The following is a 21,190-nucleotide window of genomic DNA, read 5'->3' on the forward strand; positions in this document are numbered from 1 at the left end:
TCACAAGATTTTTGCATGAGCTCTGGAGCTAGTCACTACAGCCAGGAGAAGTTCTTCATCCACTCGGGGTAGGTCAACATTATAGACAGCTTCCCCAGTGGCATGTTTAAGCCCTGACTGGTGCATGATTGGATGTCCAACTGGATCTTGGGGAGGTTGGTGGGGATCTACACACTGTTAAATGAAAAAAAATGTTAATCCACTGTTAGAGTGATCAGAGTGGAATGAGATTAATCAAGGCAAACTTCCTAGAAATGAGATTTGCATCTGATGTTAAAGGAGAAACATGAAATAGTAGAAAAAAACAAAGCATTTTTGACAAATGTCTCAAATTAGATATTCAGCTAAAGTTTCCTTATGTAAAGCATGGAGCAAGAACTGAGAAAGTCACATGTAGATGACAGCAATCAAACTTACCTGGCTCCAGAAGAGTCCCTAACAAGAAATGTGCTTGTTGAAAATGGGGAGAAGGCATGGAGAAGATCTGCTGCCTGACAGCCTCAGGAGTGAAGCTTCCTCTCTGTTTTCAAATTAAATGAAGCAACCAACCTGGAACATTTGTATTCCCTGTGGAGCCCTGATGGGAAACTCTTCCAGAGCACTTATGGAATTTTCTGGGATTTCTGGGTACCTTCTGGGATCCTGAAAAAGGAAAAAAAATGCTTTCACATATAAATGTTTTATGAAAATCAAGGTTTGAGGGTGTGGCTTTGAAAGTGACATTTTCCATTTATTCCCAAGGCTTCAGTTGCCAGTTCTGCTATGAAATAGCCATAGGTTTAATTGAAAAAAAATTCTGATCTTAAGATAACTTTGAGCAGAGGTATGATGAGGATAGTCAGTGGTCCCTAGAACCAGTCATAGCATCCCACCCTAACATGCTGGTCAAAAAGCCAAGTTTATTTAATTGAAACATGATGATTATGGGTTATGGGTAGCTAAATATGAATTTGAAAACTATCACTTAAAGATACCCTTCCATCCTAACTTCCAAAAAATCTTGGTGGAGCAAGAAAACAAAGCAAGTCTCCTCAGACTATCTTTGGTTTGCTTCCTTGTTCCTCTCTCTTATTCCTATCTGCTTGTCTGACCCCATATAAAATTTCAGTGCAGCATTCATTTTCAAGCATCTAATAGGTTCTAGACTCTTGGCTAAGTCCTGGGTATATAATGATGCATAATAATAGTGTATATTTAGATGGCACTTTAAGTTTTATGAAATGTGTTTACATGTCTTATCTCACTTAATTCTCATAACAAACCTATGTAGCAGATGGCACAAGTATTATTCTTATCTCCATTTTACAAATGAGGAAACTGAGGGCCAGGGGTGCTAAATTAACTTGCATTTTTGAAAGTCTGTTTTATTCTGAACTTAAACAACAAAAAAAGTGTATTTTTACGCACACAGCAGAACAGAAAAAGAGGATTCTGTTTGAAACCATGAATCTCCACTTAATATCACTTGCTGTGTTTCTTTAGTACATAAATTCTACACATTATGTTCAACACTGAACTGTTTGTCTTTGTTTCCTTCTGAACTTCCTTCTGTTCTCTTCTGTGAATGTTTTAAAAATGTTACAATGACCCTCTTTTTTGGGGGGGGAGGTTATATTCACTCACCTACCTCCCCAAAATAAAAACGGAAAAAGGAAAGAAAAAACTATAATGAATAAGCTTAGAGAAGGAAAAATAAATTAACAGTAGCCACATCCAAAAATGTATGTTTCTCCACTTTGTGCCCATCACCTATCTGTCAGAAGATAGGTAACATTCCTCATCATAGGACATGGTTGGTTGTTGCTTTGATCAGAGTTCTTAAATCTTTCAGAATTGTCTTTCTTTACCATGTTGTGAACTTACATAAATTGTTCTTCATGTTCTACTCACTTTAATCTATATCACTTCATACCCAGGATTCTCTGAAGTCATCTCTTTAATCATTTCTTAGAGTGAAATAATATTCTATTAAATTCATATACCATAATTTGTTCAGCCATTCCACAATTGTCAAAGAGGTGATCAAAGATTACCATAGATTCTAGTTCTTTGTTTTTCTTATCCCCACCCCTTTTGGTTATGCTTCAGGATTAAGAAGTTTGTTTTTCTTATGACTATATGCTCTCCTATATTATTCTTTAATACATTCTTTTCCCTAATAACCACTTATTTCTTTGTTGAATTTCATATTTTTCTACATCAACTTCTGTGTTTAACCCTTATTTGTACTTTTCAAATAATAGATGCATCCAATTCCCATTCTGTCCGCATTCTTTCCTCCATAATTGTATATTCTTCTTACACCCCACCAAATGAAAAATTGCAAGTTCATCCCCTTCTTCCTTTTCACACCACTGTATTCATTTTATTTTCCTTTACTTTCCTCTCTTGAACTCCAAGAACAGAACCTATTCACCCCAAATCCTTTTTTCTTGTTTCTTCTCCCTCTATTAGAATGCTATCATTACACAATCATGCAACTGTTTCCAATGTAATTAAATAGATTTATCTTTATAGGTTTCTTTTGTGTTTTTATTTTATATTGTGTTATATTGCTTATCCCTGGGCTTTGCATCAGAACTGCTTAAAACTCCTCTACAACATTAAATATTCATTTTCTCCATACTAAATTTTGCCCAGGTTTATGGGAAGTTATTGTTGTTTTAAAACTGGCATCTCTTGTATTTCTGAATGTTATATTCCAAGGTCTCCTCTGGTTTTTGATAGAAGCAGCTAGATCTTGTTTGATCATGAATGGAGTTTCTTGGTAATTAAACATTTTTATGGATGATTGCAGTATTTTTTAATTGAAATCAAAGTTGTGATGTTCCAAGGACTCTTGCTTTGGGGGTTCCTTTCAGGAAGATTGGTGAATCCTTTTTAACTTAACTTGTCTGTCTCTCCTAAGTGGCAGATTGAACATCTTATACTAAGGATTAGAATAGAAAGTTTTTTGACTCTGATTATTTTTTCCACTATGCCCTGCTTCTTTGGGGATAAAATGAGAACTTTGGGTAAATGGCAAGCTTTTATTGGGAAATAATTCAAATATAATAGATAAGAATTAGATGCTAATTAAATGGTTGCAGAATGATTAAAGGAATGATCAAAGTCAAAGAAAGTTATAGAGGAACTTAACTAGATGAGCTCCAACTAACATAATGGGGAGTAGATGAGAGCTCATTGTGCAAGAACAGTAATGGAGGGGAAGAGGTCAGTGAATTTCTTATATTGGGTAGTTTCCATTATCATAGGTTAATCAACATAAATGCAAAAAAGAAAGAGTGTCTAAATGAAGGAGGGTTGGCAAAGGAAAGGGTGTCTGTATATGGATGGATGACATTTAATGTTTCTTAGGTTTCTCCAAGCATCAACAGAGTTAAACTGGAGTATGGTCTGTGTCAATCCATTGGCAAATTGCATGCTAAGTTGCAAATGAAAATTGTATTAAATATTTTAAACACAAAATACAAAGTCATGTCTTTGACAGCTGATCATGATTTCTGGGAAATATATTAGGGCAAATATGTTGGTACAGTTAGAATTATTTTTTCCATTTGCATTTTCAAGATATCAGATACTCAAAACTATTCACTTGATCATCAAAGAAAATGGACCACATACATTCTGCATTTGATACAGGCTAGTATTTGGGAAACTTCATGAAAATACACTTAAAGGGTTTATAAGAGAAGGGGAAATCTCTACAAGGATCAAGAATCTAGGGGAGAAAGTCTTAATAAATAAGTGGAGGAGATCTGAAGCCATAGGAAGCAACCTCACAAGAGAAAGATTGTTTTTATTAGATGAATGCTAGTGAAGAGATTAATTTATTTGGTGGGAAGTATTTTCTTTCTTTAGTAATGACAAAGTGAGAATAAACTTGAAGAGTGTAATATCTTGCTTTTGATTCTTCATATGTAGAGATATATGTGGTGTGACGTGGTGTGGTTTTGCAATGGTAATGGGAATTTGAAGATCTTCCTTGCCCCTTAATAAGCCTAAAGGATTTTGAAGACCTTCCCTGCTTTGAAAATAAACTCTTTCTCTTAATAGCCTGAATTTAATAGCATGGAGCCTGTGGTGGGAGTTTTCTAAAGGGTGGAACAGAGCCCACAGAAAGCAGGAAATCAGAGCTAGACTAGATAATTGGGAGGAGAGCATGCTTCCCAGGGAGACAGACAGGCTTGCAAGTAAATATTGGTCTTATATTGGTTTTGGGGAAGGCTAAAGGATAGTCTGGCATTCTATGCTGTTATGTTATTAACTTCTTTGCTACTATAATGGAATCAGCTTACTGGTTTAGGGATTTGGTTTTCTGGTGTCTGAACAAATGTTTTGCTTCTGTCCTCTCTATGGAGAGGCTGTTATATTTTGTGACTGAGCCCCATGAAGGTAAATTTATAGTGGCCATGGATGCTGTGACTATTGCATTGGCATTTCAGGTGTGTGTGTGTCTGTCTGTCTGTCTGTCTATATGTATCTGTGTGTGTCTGTGTGTGTGTGCATGTGCATGCAATTTCAATCTCTTAAAGAAAACAAAAACATTAAATGCCCATGGATTTTAGTGGGAGCAATTGTGAAGAGAGAGGGGGATAAAGGAGATCATGAATGACCATACCTTTGAATTAGGAATTCTTGGTCTTTTAGTTTTGGTAAATCAGTAATGTGTTTTGAGATTATAAAATTTTACCTGATGCTTTCTTAATCATGACCAGTATAGCATGATAAATTCCCACTCTTATATTATTCATAATAAAGAACTATGAGAAATAGGTAAAATGTTGTTCCAGTATATGAGTTTATTTGTGTGAAACATTTCTCATTTTAAGATAGATCATTGGAAAACTATCTTAACCATGTGCTTTTTGTTTGTTTGTCTGACATGGGCTTAAGTGCTTTGAAGACCTTGGGAAGGAATGATCAGGGAAGACTCTGGCACTATTCACAAGTGGAGGAAAATAATGATAGTAATGATTATGGTAGTTGATATTTTGTTGTTGCTGTTGTTCTGTCCTATCAGACAATGTATTTTGGAGTTTTCTTGGCAAATATACTGGAGTAGTTTGCCATTCCTTCTTCAACTCATTTGACAGATGAGGAACTGAGGCAAACAAGGTTAAGTGACTTGCCCAGTGTTACAAGGCTAGTATCTGAGGCTGGACTTGAATTCATGAAGAGGAGTCTTCCTGATTCTGAGCTCAGGGCTCTATCGGCTGTACCACTTAATGACCAAACTGACATTTTATATAGTGCTTTAAGGTTTACAAAATATTTTATATACATCCTCTTATTAGTTGTTGAGATGTAAGGCAGGAAGAGTTGTGAGACTTTCACAACTATTCTGTATATGAATATTATCTCCATTTTCCTCATAAGAAAACTGGTCAGAAAGTTTAAGTGTCTTATCTATAGTCATACATCTAGTATCACAGCAAGAATCAAACCTCAGCTTTCTTGAATCTTGATTCAACTTTGTACTATACAATACTAATCAAAATGGAGAGTGATTAACGTTGGTGGGAGAGATTCCTATAAATGGTATAGTTTCTACTCCATAACATCTCTTGCATACATCTGTTTTTCTTCATTCCCTTACCCAAATAACCTGAGTAGCTCTCAATTATCTAAAGGATCAAAGATTAATCCTTTGACATTTAATGTGCTTCACAATTGGGCTTACTTTTTTTGAGTCTTTATTATCATTCCCCTTCATGATTCACCATGCTGGCTTTCTTGTTCCTCTTAGAAATAGTATTTCTTAACATTCAATCTCTTTCCTGACTCAGTGATTTTGCACTAACTGTCCCCATTCCTAGAATACTCTCCTTCCTAAAATTTCACCTCTTAGACTCACTCATTTCCTTCAAGACTCATCTCAAGTGCCACCTTGTGAATGAAACTTTTCCTGGTCTACCCCACCTCAGCCTATACTACCTTTCTGCAAGATTATCTTGTGTTAATTTGTGTATTTCTCTATTATTGTCTAGAGTACTAACATCCTCACAGTCACCCAGGTTCACAACATCACTGTCATCCTTGATCTAATTTATCCCACACATTCAATCAGTTATCAAATCTTCTTGTTTCTACCTTCACAACATTTCTTGTATATATCTCATCTTCTCTACTCACACAATTACCTCCTTATATTACTTTATCAACTCTCACCTGGACTCTTGCCTTCTGGTCTTTTTCCCCTGCCTCAAATCTCTCTTCACTCCAATCCATCCTTCACTCAGTTGCCAAAATGATTTTTCTAAAGCCTAGGTCTCAATAAGTTAAACTCCTTATTAAACTCCAGTGACTCCTTGTTTCTTCCAGGATCACATTGGCTGACATAAAGCTCTTTATAACCTGGCTCCTTCATACCCTTCTAGCCACATTATGCTTTCCCCTCTCTATACACATTCCAGTGTAGTACGCTGGCCTACCTAATTCTATACTCTCTCCTGACAGTTTTTTTCCACCAGGTTTGCCTGGTGTCTGGAATGCTCTTCCTCCTCCTATCTGTTTCCTAGTTTCCCTATGTTCCTTCAAGATTTAACTTAAATCTTACCTTCTATAAGAGAACTTTCTTCACCCCTCCCATTGCTAATTCCTTTTCTCTTGGATTATCTGCGCTTTCTATATCTTGTAGATACATAGTTGTTAGAAAGTTTTCTTCCACTAGAATGTGAGCTCCTTGGGGGAAGGGACCAGATTTTTGCCTATCTTTCCTTCTGCAATGTCTAGCACAGTTCCTGTCAGTTAATAAGTGTTTCATAAACATTTTCAACTCAAGATTTCTAAAATACAACTCAATATCTGTTCCCCTAAATCTACATTTCCTCCTAACTTCTCTATGGCATTCACACAGTGAGAAATTCTAAATCTTACCTTCTCTCATAAAATCCTCAACTCCACTCCCTCCAACCTAGCTAAGAAGATGACCTCCCTTCTTATTGTATTAAGACTATTAAGGAGATCCAATGTGAATTAGGCTCATCTATATGTTTAAACCTTTTAAATGTCCTCATGCACACTCTCTTCCTTCATTTCAGCCTCAGAGAAAGAAGTGAGAATCTTCCTTGCTAAAGTTAGCACATTCACCTCTATCCTTGACCATTACCACTCATCTCTTTAAGAACCTTTCACCATCAGCCCTCCTCCCTTACAACACTTGTCTAATTGTTAATGTTTCAGCTGACTCATATATTGAAGTTAGACAGGAAAATTGCCTTATAAGTTCCATATTCTGCATCAGCTTTGAACCTAAGGCATCTCCCTTTTGGTGGTTGCACAAATTGTGGCTAGAGACAATAGAGCAGATCTGCAGGAAGGAGAAAGGACATTCACATTCACCCTCAATAGTTCCTTTATGATCTCTGCCACTCTTCTCTTTTCTCTTCCCCAGATGACATATGGGGAAAGGCATGAGTGTAGCCCCCTGATAAAGTTTCTTCCCTGCACTACTACCACCAAGCTCCTTTTTCTCCTTTACACCAGCAGACTCTGGGCTCAGGGCCAAGGGCTCCTGTTCCAAACCCTTGAAACTTTTCTTCCTCGTTAAGGATGTGCTTTAGCTGGCACTGAAAGGGTGGATGCATTTTCTACTTCAGAAATCCTGTGGGGATGGGGCAGCTAGGTGATGCACTGAATAGAACACCAGCCCTGGAGTCAGGAGGACCTGAGTTCAAATCTGGCCTCACACACAACCCAAAAACTAGCTATGTGACCTTGGGCAAGTCACTTAACCCCAATTGCCCTCCAAAAAGCAAAAAAAAAAATCATGTGAGGGCAACTAGGTGGTGCAGTGAATATTCTCCACTGTCCCTAGAGTCAGGAGGACCTTAGTTCAAATCCAGCCTCAGACACATAACACTTACTAGCTGTGTGACCTTGGGCAAGTCACTTAACCCAACTGCCCTACCTTCCCTCCTCCAAAAAAAAAAGCAAAAAGAAATCCTCTGCAACTAACTACTTTAAACTCAGGTTCTATAGGTCAGGCATGTAGTAAACAATTGTAAAATCTTATATAATTGTACAAAGACCTGATAATATAAATTTAAATATATAGCTATAGATATTCACATACATATATACACATGTATATATACTAATATAATGTAATGTAAAATAACATATTATATTATACAAATATACAAATATTTGTACAAATATAAATTTAAAACTGATAGAAAAGTCTAGCTTTTAGGAAATCTTATTGAGGACTGCTATAAAAAAAATCTTTCACAAATTAGATTTACAAAACATACACAAATATCAAAGAACTTCAAGAGAGGAAAAAGTGGCTTACCAACTTATGCAGTTCTCTTAGCACTTTGAGGTAGAATTTGAAAATGAAACTGATAATCAAGGTTCTTTTATATTCCACCATGCCTCCTACAGCTGTCGGTGGAATTCGAATTTCATCCAGCACCAATCTGCAGGCTTCACTCAACATTTCATCATTCCATTGTCTAGATGAAAAGAGTGGACATAGTTGACATACTATATTATTAGCAAGGGCAGCTAGGTAATACAGGGGATAGAGAGTGTCAGGCCTGAAGTCAGGAAGACTTATCTTCCTGAATTCAAATCTGGCCTCAGACACTTCCTAGCCATATGACTCTGGGCAAGTCACCTAACTCTATTTGCTTCCATTTCTCATCTGTAAAATGAGTTGGAGGAAGACTGGCAAACTATTGTAGAACTTTTGCCAAGAAAACCACAAATGGAATCACTTCAAGATGGATACAACTGAAACTACTAAATAACAACAAATTATTACCTGTTCCATAGTGCCATGAGAATAATTTCATTTCCACTTTCAAAATGTTCTGAAAAGAAACATTTTAATGTCCCCAAAATTTAATATGCTTCACCAAGCAACGAATTTGTTACTGAGAGTCCATTTATGATAGCATAAATTTCACTAATATAGTAGAAAGAGAGGTTAGGTAAAGGGGGTCATCAGATTTATAAATAGAAGATCATCTTACTTTTTCTCACTCATTCCTAAAGTGTCACCTTTATCTTAGACAGATTCTGTTGTTTTCCTTTTTCCACAAACATCTGCTAAGTAATATAATACTGACAACTATTTGTCATTAGAAAAAAGTGTCAGCTAAATCGGAACACGTTTTTAAATAAAAATGCATTACATATTAAAGTTTGATACCTTTTTGTCATAAGATAACCAACAAACCTTTAAGATGTATAAAAGATATTCATTTTTACTATCCATCTCACTATAAAGTATTTTAAAGATTAGACTATTGAAACGTCTTGATTTTGCATGATTTAACCATCTTGATAACATTCTGTAAAGATGTATGCATTCCTAGCTCTAACTTCTTTGCCCCAATGGCAAATAAGCTTTGCTTTAATAATATGATATTTGATCCTCAGAATCATATTGGGAGGTAGATGCTATTGTCATCATTTTACACATGAAGAAACTGAGGCTGAGATAGGTTAAGCGACTTGCCCAGGTTCATACAGCTAGAATGCCACCAATGAATAATACAATCGATGAATTTCACATGTGGTGGGGAGAGTACAAAGAGATGTGATAAGGAGAAAGATGTACGTTTACTTTCGCTCCCTATGGTTCCTTTCTGACTTCTGCTATTGGTCTCTTCTCCCTTCCCAAGTGACATATGTGGAAAGGTATAAGTTTATCTCTATAACTTTATCCTGCAGTCTTTTTAAAGTTATAGACAAAGCAACAGTTCTGATATTGGCTACACTTAAACAGTTTTCCCAAAAAACATTGTTTTTATTAAAGAAATCATTTACTGGGGAGGATATAGCTTTTACTTTGGTCCATATGCAAGATGGTCATGTGTAATCTTCCCTTTAGCAATGTACAAAAGCATAGTTCTTCATACATTTTTAAAATAGAACCTAACAAAAATAAATAAATAGAACCTAATATGCATTGTATGCTGAGCAATAATAGAAACACCTGTATTTTTATCTCTAGACTTCACACACTTTATAATTTGTTTCCACATTTGTGTCTTCAAAACTTCCACAATGCTGTCTACATATCTTCCAATAGCATCTCCTGACAAAGGACAAATTTTAATTTGTCATGTTTTCTATGTATTAGATTAATGATTTTTATCACAAGAAGAAGAACAAGTATTTCCTCAAAATCATGTGGATTTTTGCTTTTCACTATTGAATAAAATATCTCAAAAGAGGCTTCTAAACATTGATCCTTAAGTTTAGTGAAATTTTATAAAATAACAACCTGAGTATAAAATAACATGGCTTTGAGCTCATCATTTGGCTGATGAAGAACCTACACTGGGAATAGTGCTAGTTCTTTCATTTTCTTGTTTTTCACTTATACTCATGTTATAAATATGACCTTCCCTAAAGACAATTATCCATTTTTTGAAGATTAATTGAGAGCTAGATGATATAAAGGGCAGCTAGATGGTGTAGTGGCTAGAGTGCTGGGCCTGAAGTCACGAAGACTCATCTTCTTGAGCTCAGATATGGCCTCAGACATTTAGTAGCTGTGTGGGCAAACTGCTTATCCCTGTTTGCTTCACTTTCCTCATCTGTAAAATGAGTTGGAGAAGGAAATGGAAAACCACTCCAGTATCTTTCCCAAGAAAACCTCAAACGGGATCACAGAGTCAGACTTGACTGAAACAACTAGACAACAGCAGGATGGTATAATTCATAAATCTACTTAATTAGGCAAATATAAAATGCAATATACAGAGGAAAATTGCCTGTCTCAAATGAGGGAAGGAGGGCAGAAAATAAACATTTATACTGTATGCTTTAAGCACTGCAGTAAATTAATTTACTAGTATTTGGTTAATCATTTGATTCTCACAACAACCCTGATAGATGCAAACAGAGGTTAAGTGACTTGCCAGCTAATGCACATCTGACCTGGATTTGAACTCAGGTCTTTATGACTCCAAGTCATTATCTGCTGTACTACCTAGCTGTCTCTAGTGCCATGCTATCATCTGTCTCTAATTCTTCGTCCTTGTTCTCCATTCCTAAAATGAAGGCCCATCACCCTTTTCCCATTTAGAATGCCTTTTTTTCTGAAAACCAATTGAGAAAGAATTATCATGAGAACATTATCTACTAGATCATTATTTTTCTTTTGGCTACAATAATTTAAAAAGATTGTGGGACTCACTTGAGGCCCTCATCAACTGAAGAAGGCTGAAAGCCTGGACTGACTACTCAGACAGGAAAATTTGAGCCCTTCTGGACGGACATACCAATAATCCTCTGCAAGACTCCTCGAGTGAATCCAAAATTCTCCTGCTATGTCAGCAACCACAAGATTGGATTAAACTTGCATAGATATCCTGAGTCAAGGGTACTTCCTTGCTTTATGAAAACTGTAATCCTGGCTGACCAAAGGCCAGACTTCCTGAGACAGGGGCCTTCCTTGCTTCGTGGTTTTATGATCTGTGCAGACTAACCCCAAAGCGAGTTCAGTTCCAACTGCAGCTCCACTTATATGCTGCCAGTTTGAGAGAAATAAAAGCATCCACACAACCTAATTTTGTTTGTCTTTTTTTAGAATGAACTCTGGGGTTGACAAGATTCATAGAGAACTTATGACCCATCAGTTAGGTGATACTTTCACTGCTGAAATGAATGACCCCTAACAGAATGAAGTACAATATACTAATTCGAATACTGCACAAGTGACAGAAGAGATGCAATTTTTTTTAAAGCAATTGGGGTTAAGTAACTTGCTCAAGGTTACATGGCCATTTATTTCTGTGTGTGGTGCTAAGTATCTGAGCCCGGATTCGATCCCCCAGGTCATCCCAACACTGGGGCCGGTGCTCTTACTCGCTGAGCCACCTGGCTGCCCCTAGAGATGCAATTTTAAAATAGTTATTGCTTTAAATTCAAAAATGATAGTTTCACCCCATGTCTTTTAACCTACCTGCCAATGAGCTGCTCACAAGTTTTGCTTGCTGAGACTGTGGTAGGACCAACCCTTCCAAAGAACATCTTAAGATCCTTAATAGTGTTTGTTCCTTCTCTGAATTGGACTCTCATTCCAGCATTAACAATTGCAAAGGCATTTTCTAAATGCTGTGCTTGTCGTTGGGCTGTTATAATTTCCCACTAAAAAAAGAAAAGCTCTTAATTGTTATCCTACGGCATGGGAAACACATAGAATATAATGTCTGTTATCCTTGCTATCACTGATATTCAGAATACAACATTGATCTGAATTTTTACACTGAAAGGGATCAAGAAAATAACACTCTATGTTAATGATAACGTACTTGAAGGAAGAAGCTAAAACATTCTCATCTTAAGTGGATGTTGTTGTAGTGAGTAGAGAAAGTGACGGCAGTTGTCTCTGAGTATATCCTACAAACAACAGGGGCATTGGGAAGGAAGTGACTGAATCTCTAACTGAGGATTATCAAATAGTGTTCAGGCTGTCAGCTTACCCCCAACAAGTCATAGGAAGTTAAGCGTAGGCAACTTTGAAGAGGAGATAAAGAATGAGAGAGAAAGTCTGAGGAAAACTGACTAAGGAGGTCCATGCTCAAGGACACCCTGGGCTGGCTTGGCCATGGAGAGGCACAGGTAGAAGAAGTGACAAGTTTATCAAGCACCAACAGGATAGCACTTCAAGCTTTAGTGGCGGAAGGTTCCTATTATAAGCAGATTGCCACATTGTGGAAATGAGTATAAAGCAATAGAATACCTATAAAGGCACTTCCCTATGAAGAAACCAAAATGTCTTTCTGGTGAGGTAACTGATTTTACTGCTGGAGCAACAACCTATTCTCTAAGCACTAATTTAATGATTTTTTCAAATGGTCAATTGTGATGGCATAGACATAGGTAATCAATGAAGAGAGTGCTCACCCTGCTGAGTTGGGGAATAACAACAGAGTAAATAACCTCTCCATCACGAAGCTCTTCCTTGAGAGATGTAGTAAAAAGTTCCTCTACGAGGATTTGCCGTTTCCCTTCTGCTGGAAAAAAATGATATTTGTTTGAAGAATTTAACAAACCACAGAGTATTCTGTTCTTTCTAAAGATGAAGTTTTTGAATTTCCTTTAAAAAACAATACTTGTAGGTAAAGAAAAGGAATCTAATAGTTCTGCAATCCTCAGTAGTATGTATTTGTTAAATCTGGTTTCTTAATTTCTTAAAAAAAATGTATCTTTACTCTAAGGAGGCCAATGTATTGTTAAATAAGAGAAAAAATTAATTTTCCTGGCAAATATTATTTCGTCTCAAATGGAAAGTCCTTCAAGAAAAATTGCCTCCCCCTGAAACTCTTAGAAATTTTAAAAATTTATTATAAAATTTTACTTTCCACCAAATTCATAGTCTGATGCTTTATTGGGATATGGAAGTGACTGAGTTCTAGAAAGTGATGCAGGAAGGATAATTTTGACAGATCCTAGCATATCATAAAGGCTTTGTGTAGAGGTCAGCAAATGTATGGAGTATGCCTGTTGCCTCTTGTACAAAGAGGCTCATCGCCAGAAATCTGACCAGCAGATGATTTTGCATTTCTTTATTTTTTCCCTAGCAACTCATAAAGATTGTTTTATAAGACATGGAGAGGTTGTGATTTATATTGGTGAAAGGATTTAATCTATTTCCACAAAATAACAGATATTTTGAAGTAAGAAGAAGCAATAATAGTTTAAAATAGAAAATTCAGTGACACCTAACATATCTTTTTCAACAAAAAGATTTTGGCAAAGTTTAAACTATAGCTACATGCAATGTAAATGCAAGACAAAAATGGAAAAAATCAAATATTGGATAATTGAACCAAAATTTATGAACCAATCATATATTGTCTGTAGTTTCAGGAAGATGTTTGATGCCACAATTCAACAAATATTTATCAGATGCTACCTCTGTGCCAAGCAGTATGCTAAGGTCAGGGCATACAAAGGCAAAAATCAGACCCTGCTCTCAAAGAACTCATCTTTTCAAGGAGACTAAATTGAATACTTGCTGACTTGGGACCAAAGGATCATCTTCAGTCAGTGATTTGTGATAAGCTTCTACTTAACTACCAATAACATTTACAAAGCAGAAAGACAATTTGGTATCTCACCTTTGGAGATTAAATTGAGGGTGGCTTTGCCTGCTGCCAGAATAGGGTTGATATCAGAATAATCATGTTTACTTGCCACATGCCCCCCTAAAGTCTAAAAAAAAGAAATGAAAAGAAATACATAGATATTTTCATCTCTAGTTGCTGAAATAATTAATTATATGCCTTTCTTTGAACAAATTTGGGGCTCACTTTCATTACTAACAGACCTTGAGTTACTCTTGAGAAGAATGTGCTCAATCTATCAGTTGTGTGTCTGCCTATTTGTGACCCCACGTGATTTTCTTGGCAAAGATACTGGAGTGTGGTTTGCCATTTCTTTCTCCAGTATGTCCCCATTTTACAGACAAGGAACTGAGGAAAATAGGAGTGACGTGACTTGTCTAGGATCACACAGTTAGTAAGTGTTTTAAGTCAGGGTTTGAACTCAGATCTTTCTGACTCCAGGCCCAGTGCTCTGTCCACTGTATCACCTAGTTGACCCCAGTTGCTGGAAGGACTGTACCTAAGTCTTTTTTTTATCTCTAAGTAGCACCAGCAAAGGTCTACTTTCTATGCCAGGTCCTAAAAGTGAACAACTCTGATTTAAGGCGAAAGAGGGGATGCACTGAATGAGTGAGAGTTCAACTTCTATACCCAGGCTTTGGCCTCAAGATACAAGGTGCTAGACCAAGAACAACAACTCTACAGGAGATTTCTGACAACGTAGACTCATGTCTACGAAGTCATAAAAATATGATGTCGCCTTATTTAAAGAAACATTGATTTAAGAGCTGAAGAGAGCTCTAGCAATCATTTAATACCTCCCTTTGTTTTACAAATGGGGAAACTGAGGCCCAGAGAGGGACCATGGGATTATATATAGCTCTAAAGTCAGAAGAAAGTATTTCAGTTATCATCGAGTCTAACCCTTTCATTTTACAGATGAAGAAAGTGAGGCCCAGGGGTGTTAAGACATTTGCCCAAGGTCATATAGGTAATAAGAAGTAGGACTTAGGGGCAGCTAGGTGGTGCAGTGAGTCAGGAGTGGCCCTGGAGTCAGGAGGACCTGAGTTCGGTTCCAGCCTCAGAAACTTAACACCCACACAAAAAACTAGCCGAGTAACCTTGGGCAAGTTACTTAACCCCAATTGCCCTCCAAAAGGCAAAAAAAAAAAAAAGAAGTAGGATTTAAACTCATCTTACTCTAATCAGTGTTCTTTCTACTACACACTAAAGGGAAGTGACTTGTTCAAGATTTCATGATGAGTCAGTTGTAGAGACCTAGAACTAGAACCTGGGTCTTCTGATTTCTCAGGACAGAGCTCTTGTTACTGCATTCCCTACCTCTTATTTTGGCAACACAAGGCCAATGAAATCATGATGACTGTTTGTCATTATTGACTTGGATTTTATGTAAAAGCTACATCACTGGTTTTTTTTTTTTTTCTGACAGGCCTAGCTATATCTAAGGACGCTAATTGTAAAAAAAGAGAACCCACAGCCATGTTCCGGATCTGCTGTCCTGCCAATGTTCGCAAGTGCTTTAGGAGAGCACGGTATGTTTTAGTCTTCTCTTTTGGCTCCTCTGAAACTGTGGAAGTCAAAATGTCTTTAATTTCAGCCAGGGTACAGCCAGCACCTATTGTCATACCTGCAATTAAGAAAACTTGATTTTTTGGTTGTCAAGTTTATTTATAATGACAGAAACTAAAGATCTCTCAAGTTGAGTTTTTTAGGGGGAGAGGGAGGGGAAATAAATATTCAATTATTTGTCCATTCAACAGACGATGATAATAAAAACCATTCCAATGATGATAATCCATATAGGCAAAACTGAGCAATGACTGAAGCTTGAAATTTAGCAATGAACTTTCCCTTAAAAAAAAAAAGACCAATTTTCATATGTTTTGCCTGACTGTGGGAAAAGAACACATGTTTACGTACCTATGCATCTATGAGTTTTATGTTTTCATTTTTGAAAAATAATACTTAGCTCAAGTCAAGTGCAATCTTATACATAAAGCTTTTTTTAATCCTCCAAGGATTTTTATCAAAGAATAAAATGAACAACAAAAATACTTTGAATTTATTTTGCATTTGTGTGTGTGTCTATATGTGTGTGTGCATGCTGTCTTCCCTGAGAAAATGTAAGCTTTTTAAGGATAGAGACTTTTATTTCACATTTTCATATCACCAGTGTCTGGCACAGTTCCTCCCATGTAATGGATGCTTACTAATACTTGTTGATGTATTAATTGATTGATTGTTCATCACCTAACTGTTAGCTTCCTCTCTCTTGAAATTATTTTGTATTATATATATATATATATATATATATATATATTGCATCCCCTTAGTACAGTACAAGATCCTTAAGGCAGTATTAACTTATGGAATTCATCCAGATGTTTGAGAGTGGGAGCTGTTTCATTTCTGCCTTTATAATCACAGTCTAGAAAAACTTGCACACAGTAGATACATCATAAGTGTATGCTGAATTAAATTGAATGATGTAGATTGTAGAGAGAAGAATAGGGAATAGTAAGTATAGGACTGAGTCCTTATTCTAACCACAATATTAACCTTACATATTCAGCCTTTTTATAAGGCATGTCCTGTGTGAATGACCAGTGAATGATATTTTCTGAGTCACTGACTCCTGAAGAATAAAAAGATCTTTGCCTCTGCCCTTAAGTTTATGATGATTATCAAAAACACAATGAGGAGACTAACCAGGTATAATTTAGAGTTGATTAAAACTTGTTAAGTCATGCAATTTCTCTTATTTAAAGGAAAAACAACAGTAACAAAAGACTAACATCTTCTATTCTACCTGTATCTAAGATAGAACACATGCATATTTATCCATTCATCTATAAATTTTACCTATGCTAATTTTTGGAAAAAGTTTAGCCATGAGGTTTAAGGTTTAAGTGATTGCTTAATTTAAAGAAATATATTCTCCTTTCTAGCCTAAAGTATAAAGGTAGTAAGATTATATGTTATTTTCTTTAAATTAATACATTATCAATTCAAATTAATTCAACAAACATTAGTTGAGCATCTACCAAGGATAAGACATTATGCTATTTTTGATGTTACTTTTTATAAAGACTTTTGTAAAGTTGGAGTGTAATATATTGTTTTGACTTTAGAAAGTAACCACTTGTTTCTCTGCTCTAAAAGGGAGGTTTAGCTAGGTAGGAAAAATGGAAATTTCCCCTTAGAGATATAATGGAAGTTCAGAGCTGGAACATTTGCATAAGACTCTCCTCCTTGAGAGAGAAAATGATGATGTTAGCAGAGTGCCTTGCATATAGTGGTCATTTAGCAAATTTGATTTGCCTTGATTTGACTGGAAGTTGAGAACCTGTGTAAGGACTGGAATTGGCACAGAATTTTGGAAAGGGAGACCTTCATTCATGCCTTAGGAGAGGACACATATAGTTCTATCCTCTCTTGTAAGAGAGAAAAATAGAATCAGAGAGACACATTTTGGGAAGTGATAGACAAAACATACAGAGGAGCTGGCATTTTGACATGTCTCTGATTTTCATCTTGCCTTCCTAGAGGCTTCAGATAATTTCTCCTTGGATGAGAGATAGAGGACTCTCATTTGGTTGAGCTGAGCTAGATTGCTACCAGGGAAAAATATTATTATCTCTCAGTTAATGTTGTCTGGTGCTTTCTAATTTGCATAAGTTATCTGATTTCTCTCTGCTTTCTGAGGGGAAAAATTCATTATATGCTTTCTCTTGTTTCAGGGTTTTTGCTATTCACCATTTATGAAGATCTTTTGTGTAACTAGAATCTGGTGCAAAGGAGTCAAATCTTTGGAAACAAGCTTGGGTACTTCCTCCTTAAGGGATGATAATAAGGAAAATAACTTTAAAAATTCTCTACATTAGCAATTTTAGGGGAGGAAGAATAAATACAATTTTAGTATAATTCCCTCTTTTGGAGGAGAACAGAGTGACCAACTTGTGGCTTTTCTCACTCCCATTCAGACAAGAATTAAAGTCTCCCTTGGAGAGACAGGGGAAACATTACAAAGATATCTATTCATGCCTTCCCCCATGTCACATTTAGAAAACCCATGTAGAAATAGGTATAACCTATGTGGCCAATACACATACCGTACAAAAAAAAATTTTGACCCATAATGTTATATCACTTCAGCATTCATGGAATTCACCCAGAGCCTTACTTCATACAATGTTAGCCATACTGTACAACTAAAAATTCCCTATTTTTATCTTGTCTCTTCTAGCTCTGCTTGAAACACTCTCTGTACCTGGAACAAATCCTTTCTCTCAAAGCCCATACCAGGTACTTCTTCCTCCAGAAAGACTGCTCCTACCCCCTCATTTAGAAATTATACCACCTCCCCTTTTTGGGTTACCCACATAACACACTGTTTGACTTCTATTGTATACTTAGTCACTTTTTAACTAGAATTGTAGTTATTTGTATAGAACACATGGATCTTCTGGAGCATAAGGTCCCCAAGGGCAGGAGTTGCCACCTTTTTGTCCTTATATAACTAGTTCCTAGAACAGTAGTTTGGACATCGTGCTTCATAGATATTTGCTGAATTTAATGGGTATGGATTTCTGTTCACTTAAATATCTTCCTAGTTTATTGTACCATTCTTTACATTCAAGTCAATATGACTGACACTGAGCATGTTTGAGTGGATTACAGAGAAACTATATATCCTTTACAAGATTCGGTTTGTTTTCAAGCATCATTTTTGGACCTGTATGATATCAATGGGACATGCCTATATTGAGCAAGAATGAAAACCAAAAAGTAGTGGTGATGATTCACAAAACAGTTCAAATCAAGTGAGCAAAATCATTAGGAAGGGCATCTTCTATTCTCATGTATCACTTCAACTAAGTTTTTAGAAAGGTGTAGTATTTTTTATTGTTATATTATAAAATTTACATAAAAGAATATTAGCATGACAAGGTACCTTGGCAATTATTTTATATAATCCCTTCATTTTAAATAAAAAATTGAAACCCAGAGAGGAAGAATAAATTGAGAAAACCAGTATTCATGGAATATTCAACCAGAAGAAAGCTTTGAATTCATTCAGTTTCATCTTTTTATTTTATACATGAAAATTTTAAAGCTCAGAGAATCAAAATAATTTGTCCAAGTACAAACTAGAGGGCACAAGATCTGAGAATAAAACTCAAGTATCCTGGTTCCAATTCTGGTGCTTTTTCCACAAGACGAGTGTTCAATCAATCTTAGTTAATAAGATCATCTGAACATATGTCTATAGCTCCTATAGAAAACCCATTTGATATTCTTTAGTGTGAAACACATTGCTTTTTGGAGATCTCAAAAAGATTCCATCTCCAAATATGTTGTAATTTTGGCTATCAGGGGAAAAAAAATGCCACATTGCCAAAAGCAATTCCTAATTTTGTCTAGCTGTATCCCTAAGCAGAGGACAAGTTTCCTATTGGACAGCAAACCTTACTTAAATAATACTTTAATTATATATACTTTATGCAATTATCTTCTATTTTGTATTATATTTGAGTACATATTGTATCATTTTATTAGAATGGATTAATTAATAGAATAAGGATCATGAGGACAAATGTGTTTTATTGTGCCTCCAGCATTTAATGTAAAGTAGGTATTCAGTATGTGTCATGTTAAATTTGCTGATGAGTTCTTGCCTAATAAATCCATGTCTGATGGAGAAAAAGAGTATAGACAGGCTGATGGAATGAGATTTTTATCCTTCCAGACGACTTTAGATTATATCATAGCCAGCACTGTACTTTGTCAGATAATTTGAAAAAGGTCAATGGACAGAAACTTTATGATTATAAAGTGATAAATTGAATATTCAGGTGATTGTAGTGAAGCATAAACATTCTAATATGAATATCCCATTAATATTATCTTACTAAAAGATCTTACTAAAGATCCAATTACTGATATCTTACTAGTAAAATAAATTACTTACCATCATCTGTAAAATCCACAAAATTTAATTCTGTAAGTCCAACCGGAGATATAATCATAGGGTGGAACTCTCCTTTTAATACCGCATTTAGTCCTTCAATGAAAAGTCATTTAGAAGTAAATAAAGGAAGCTGAGACTCTTCTTTAGTAACTATTCAATATATAAAACTGGCTGACTTTCTAGAACTGACTGCGATTTCAATTATTCATTTACAAAAACAAACAAATCCCACAAACCATTCTAAAAGACCATATTTATGAATTCTAAAGTAACAAACTTCTATCTACAAAGCTATGACTTTTCCAGGGAGTTTAAAATATATCTTACACATCCTTATTGTTATCACACATGAATGAAAGGCTGAGTTTAAAAGGGATAAAAATGGAAAAGAAGTTCAGTATTCTTTAAGAAACTCAGTGACAAAAGATGCTTTGTAACCTTACTCACCTATTGTGGTGTTACCCATGACAAGGGGTGCTGTAGGGTACTTCATTCTTAGCTCTAGAACTTCATTCATATTAGTAGGAGACATCCATAAAATCTTCTCTCCACAGAAAATAAGAGTTTTTTTATGGGGATCTTCTGCCATCCTCTAGAGGGAAACAAATAATAAGAAATGCTAGGGAGGTAGTCCTCAGGTAAAGCTATCAAGCAAAAAACTAAAGTAAAAATAGCCATAAAAAGTGAACACCATTTTGTAGTTATAAACTCTGAGTCTGCAGTCCTAAAATGATGGTTTATTAGATCTACAAAGGATCTCAGAAATCATTTCAGTGATGTCTTCTGGATATCATTAACTGTTGTCTTAGGGGTCTGGTTGAGGTTGTTGGTTGTTTAGATTCTTAGAAGCCTATAAGAAGGGGGCCATTTCCAATCATCCTGATCAGTATCTTGGACCCAGATGACTCTGGAGGACAAAGTAAGGCTGGCAAATTTGCACAGTCCTCCCTCACTTAAATCCAGTTCACTTGCAAGTCATGGCATCACTCTCCTGATGTATGGTCCTCTTCAACAACAAAGGGCAAACAACAACCTATGAGCAGTACAAGCTGCCCCACTGGAGAACTAAGTGGCCTGTTCCAATTGAGCAATGCAGCTCCCTCCCCTTCCCTCTCTTCTTCCC

General features: G+C 36.0%; 1 protein-coding gene across 2 annotated transcripts in view; it reads right to left on the minus strand.

Annotated features, from left to right (window-relative positions):
* The window catches only part of LOC138147571 (aldehyde oxidase 4-like), an 85,288-nt gene that overhangs the window by 33,016 nt on the left and 31,082 nt on the right, over nucleotides 1–21,190 (minus strand). The window contains exons 9-17 of one of the 2 annotated variants that reach the window (XM_069070100.1): nucleotides 20,515–20,659; nucleotides 20,068–20,160; nucleotides 15,572–15,723; nucleotides 14,091–14,184; nucleotides 12,874–12,983; nucleotides 11,930–12,114; nucleotides 8,300–8,462; nucleotides 550–642; nucleotides 5–174 (exon numbers count right to left, since the gene is read on the minus strand). In XM_069070100.1, the coding sequence (XP_068926201.1) occupies nucleotides 5–174; nucleotides 550–642; nucleotides 8,300–8,462; nucleotides 11,930–12,114; nucleotides 12,874–12,983; nucleotides 14,091–14,184; nucleotides 15,572–15,723; nucleotides 20,068–20,160; nucleotides 20,515–20,659 (1,205 nt within the window). The remainder of the gene's footprint in view (nucleotides 1–4; nucleotides 175–549; nucleotides 643–8,299; nucleotides 8,463–11,929; nucleotides 12,115–12,873; nucleotides 12,984–14,090; nucleotides 14,185–15,571; nucleotides 15,724–20,067; nucleotides 20,161–20,514; nucleotides 20,660–21,190) is intronic. The other variant, XM_069070102.1, reaches the window with a different exon arrangement.

Source organism: Petaurus breviceps, unplaced genomic scaffold (assembly GCF_028583685.1).
Source record: "Petaurus breviceps papuanus isolate PSGF00001 unplaced genomic scaffold, PetGlider_PUasm1.0 90804, whole genome shotgun sequence".
Lineage (NCBI taxonomy): Eukaryota > Metazoa > Chordata > Mammalia > Diprotodontia > Petauridae > Petaurus > Petaurus breviceps.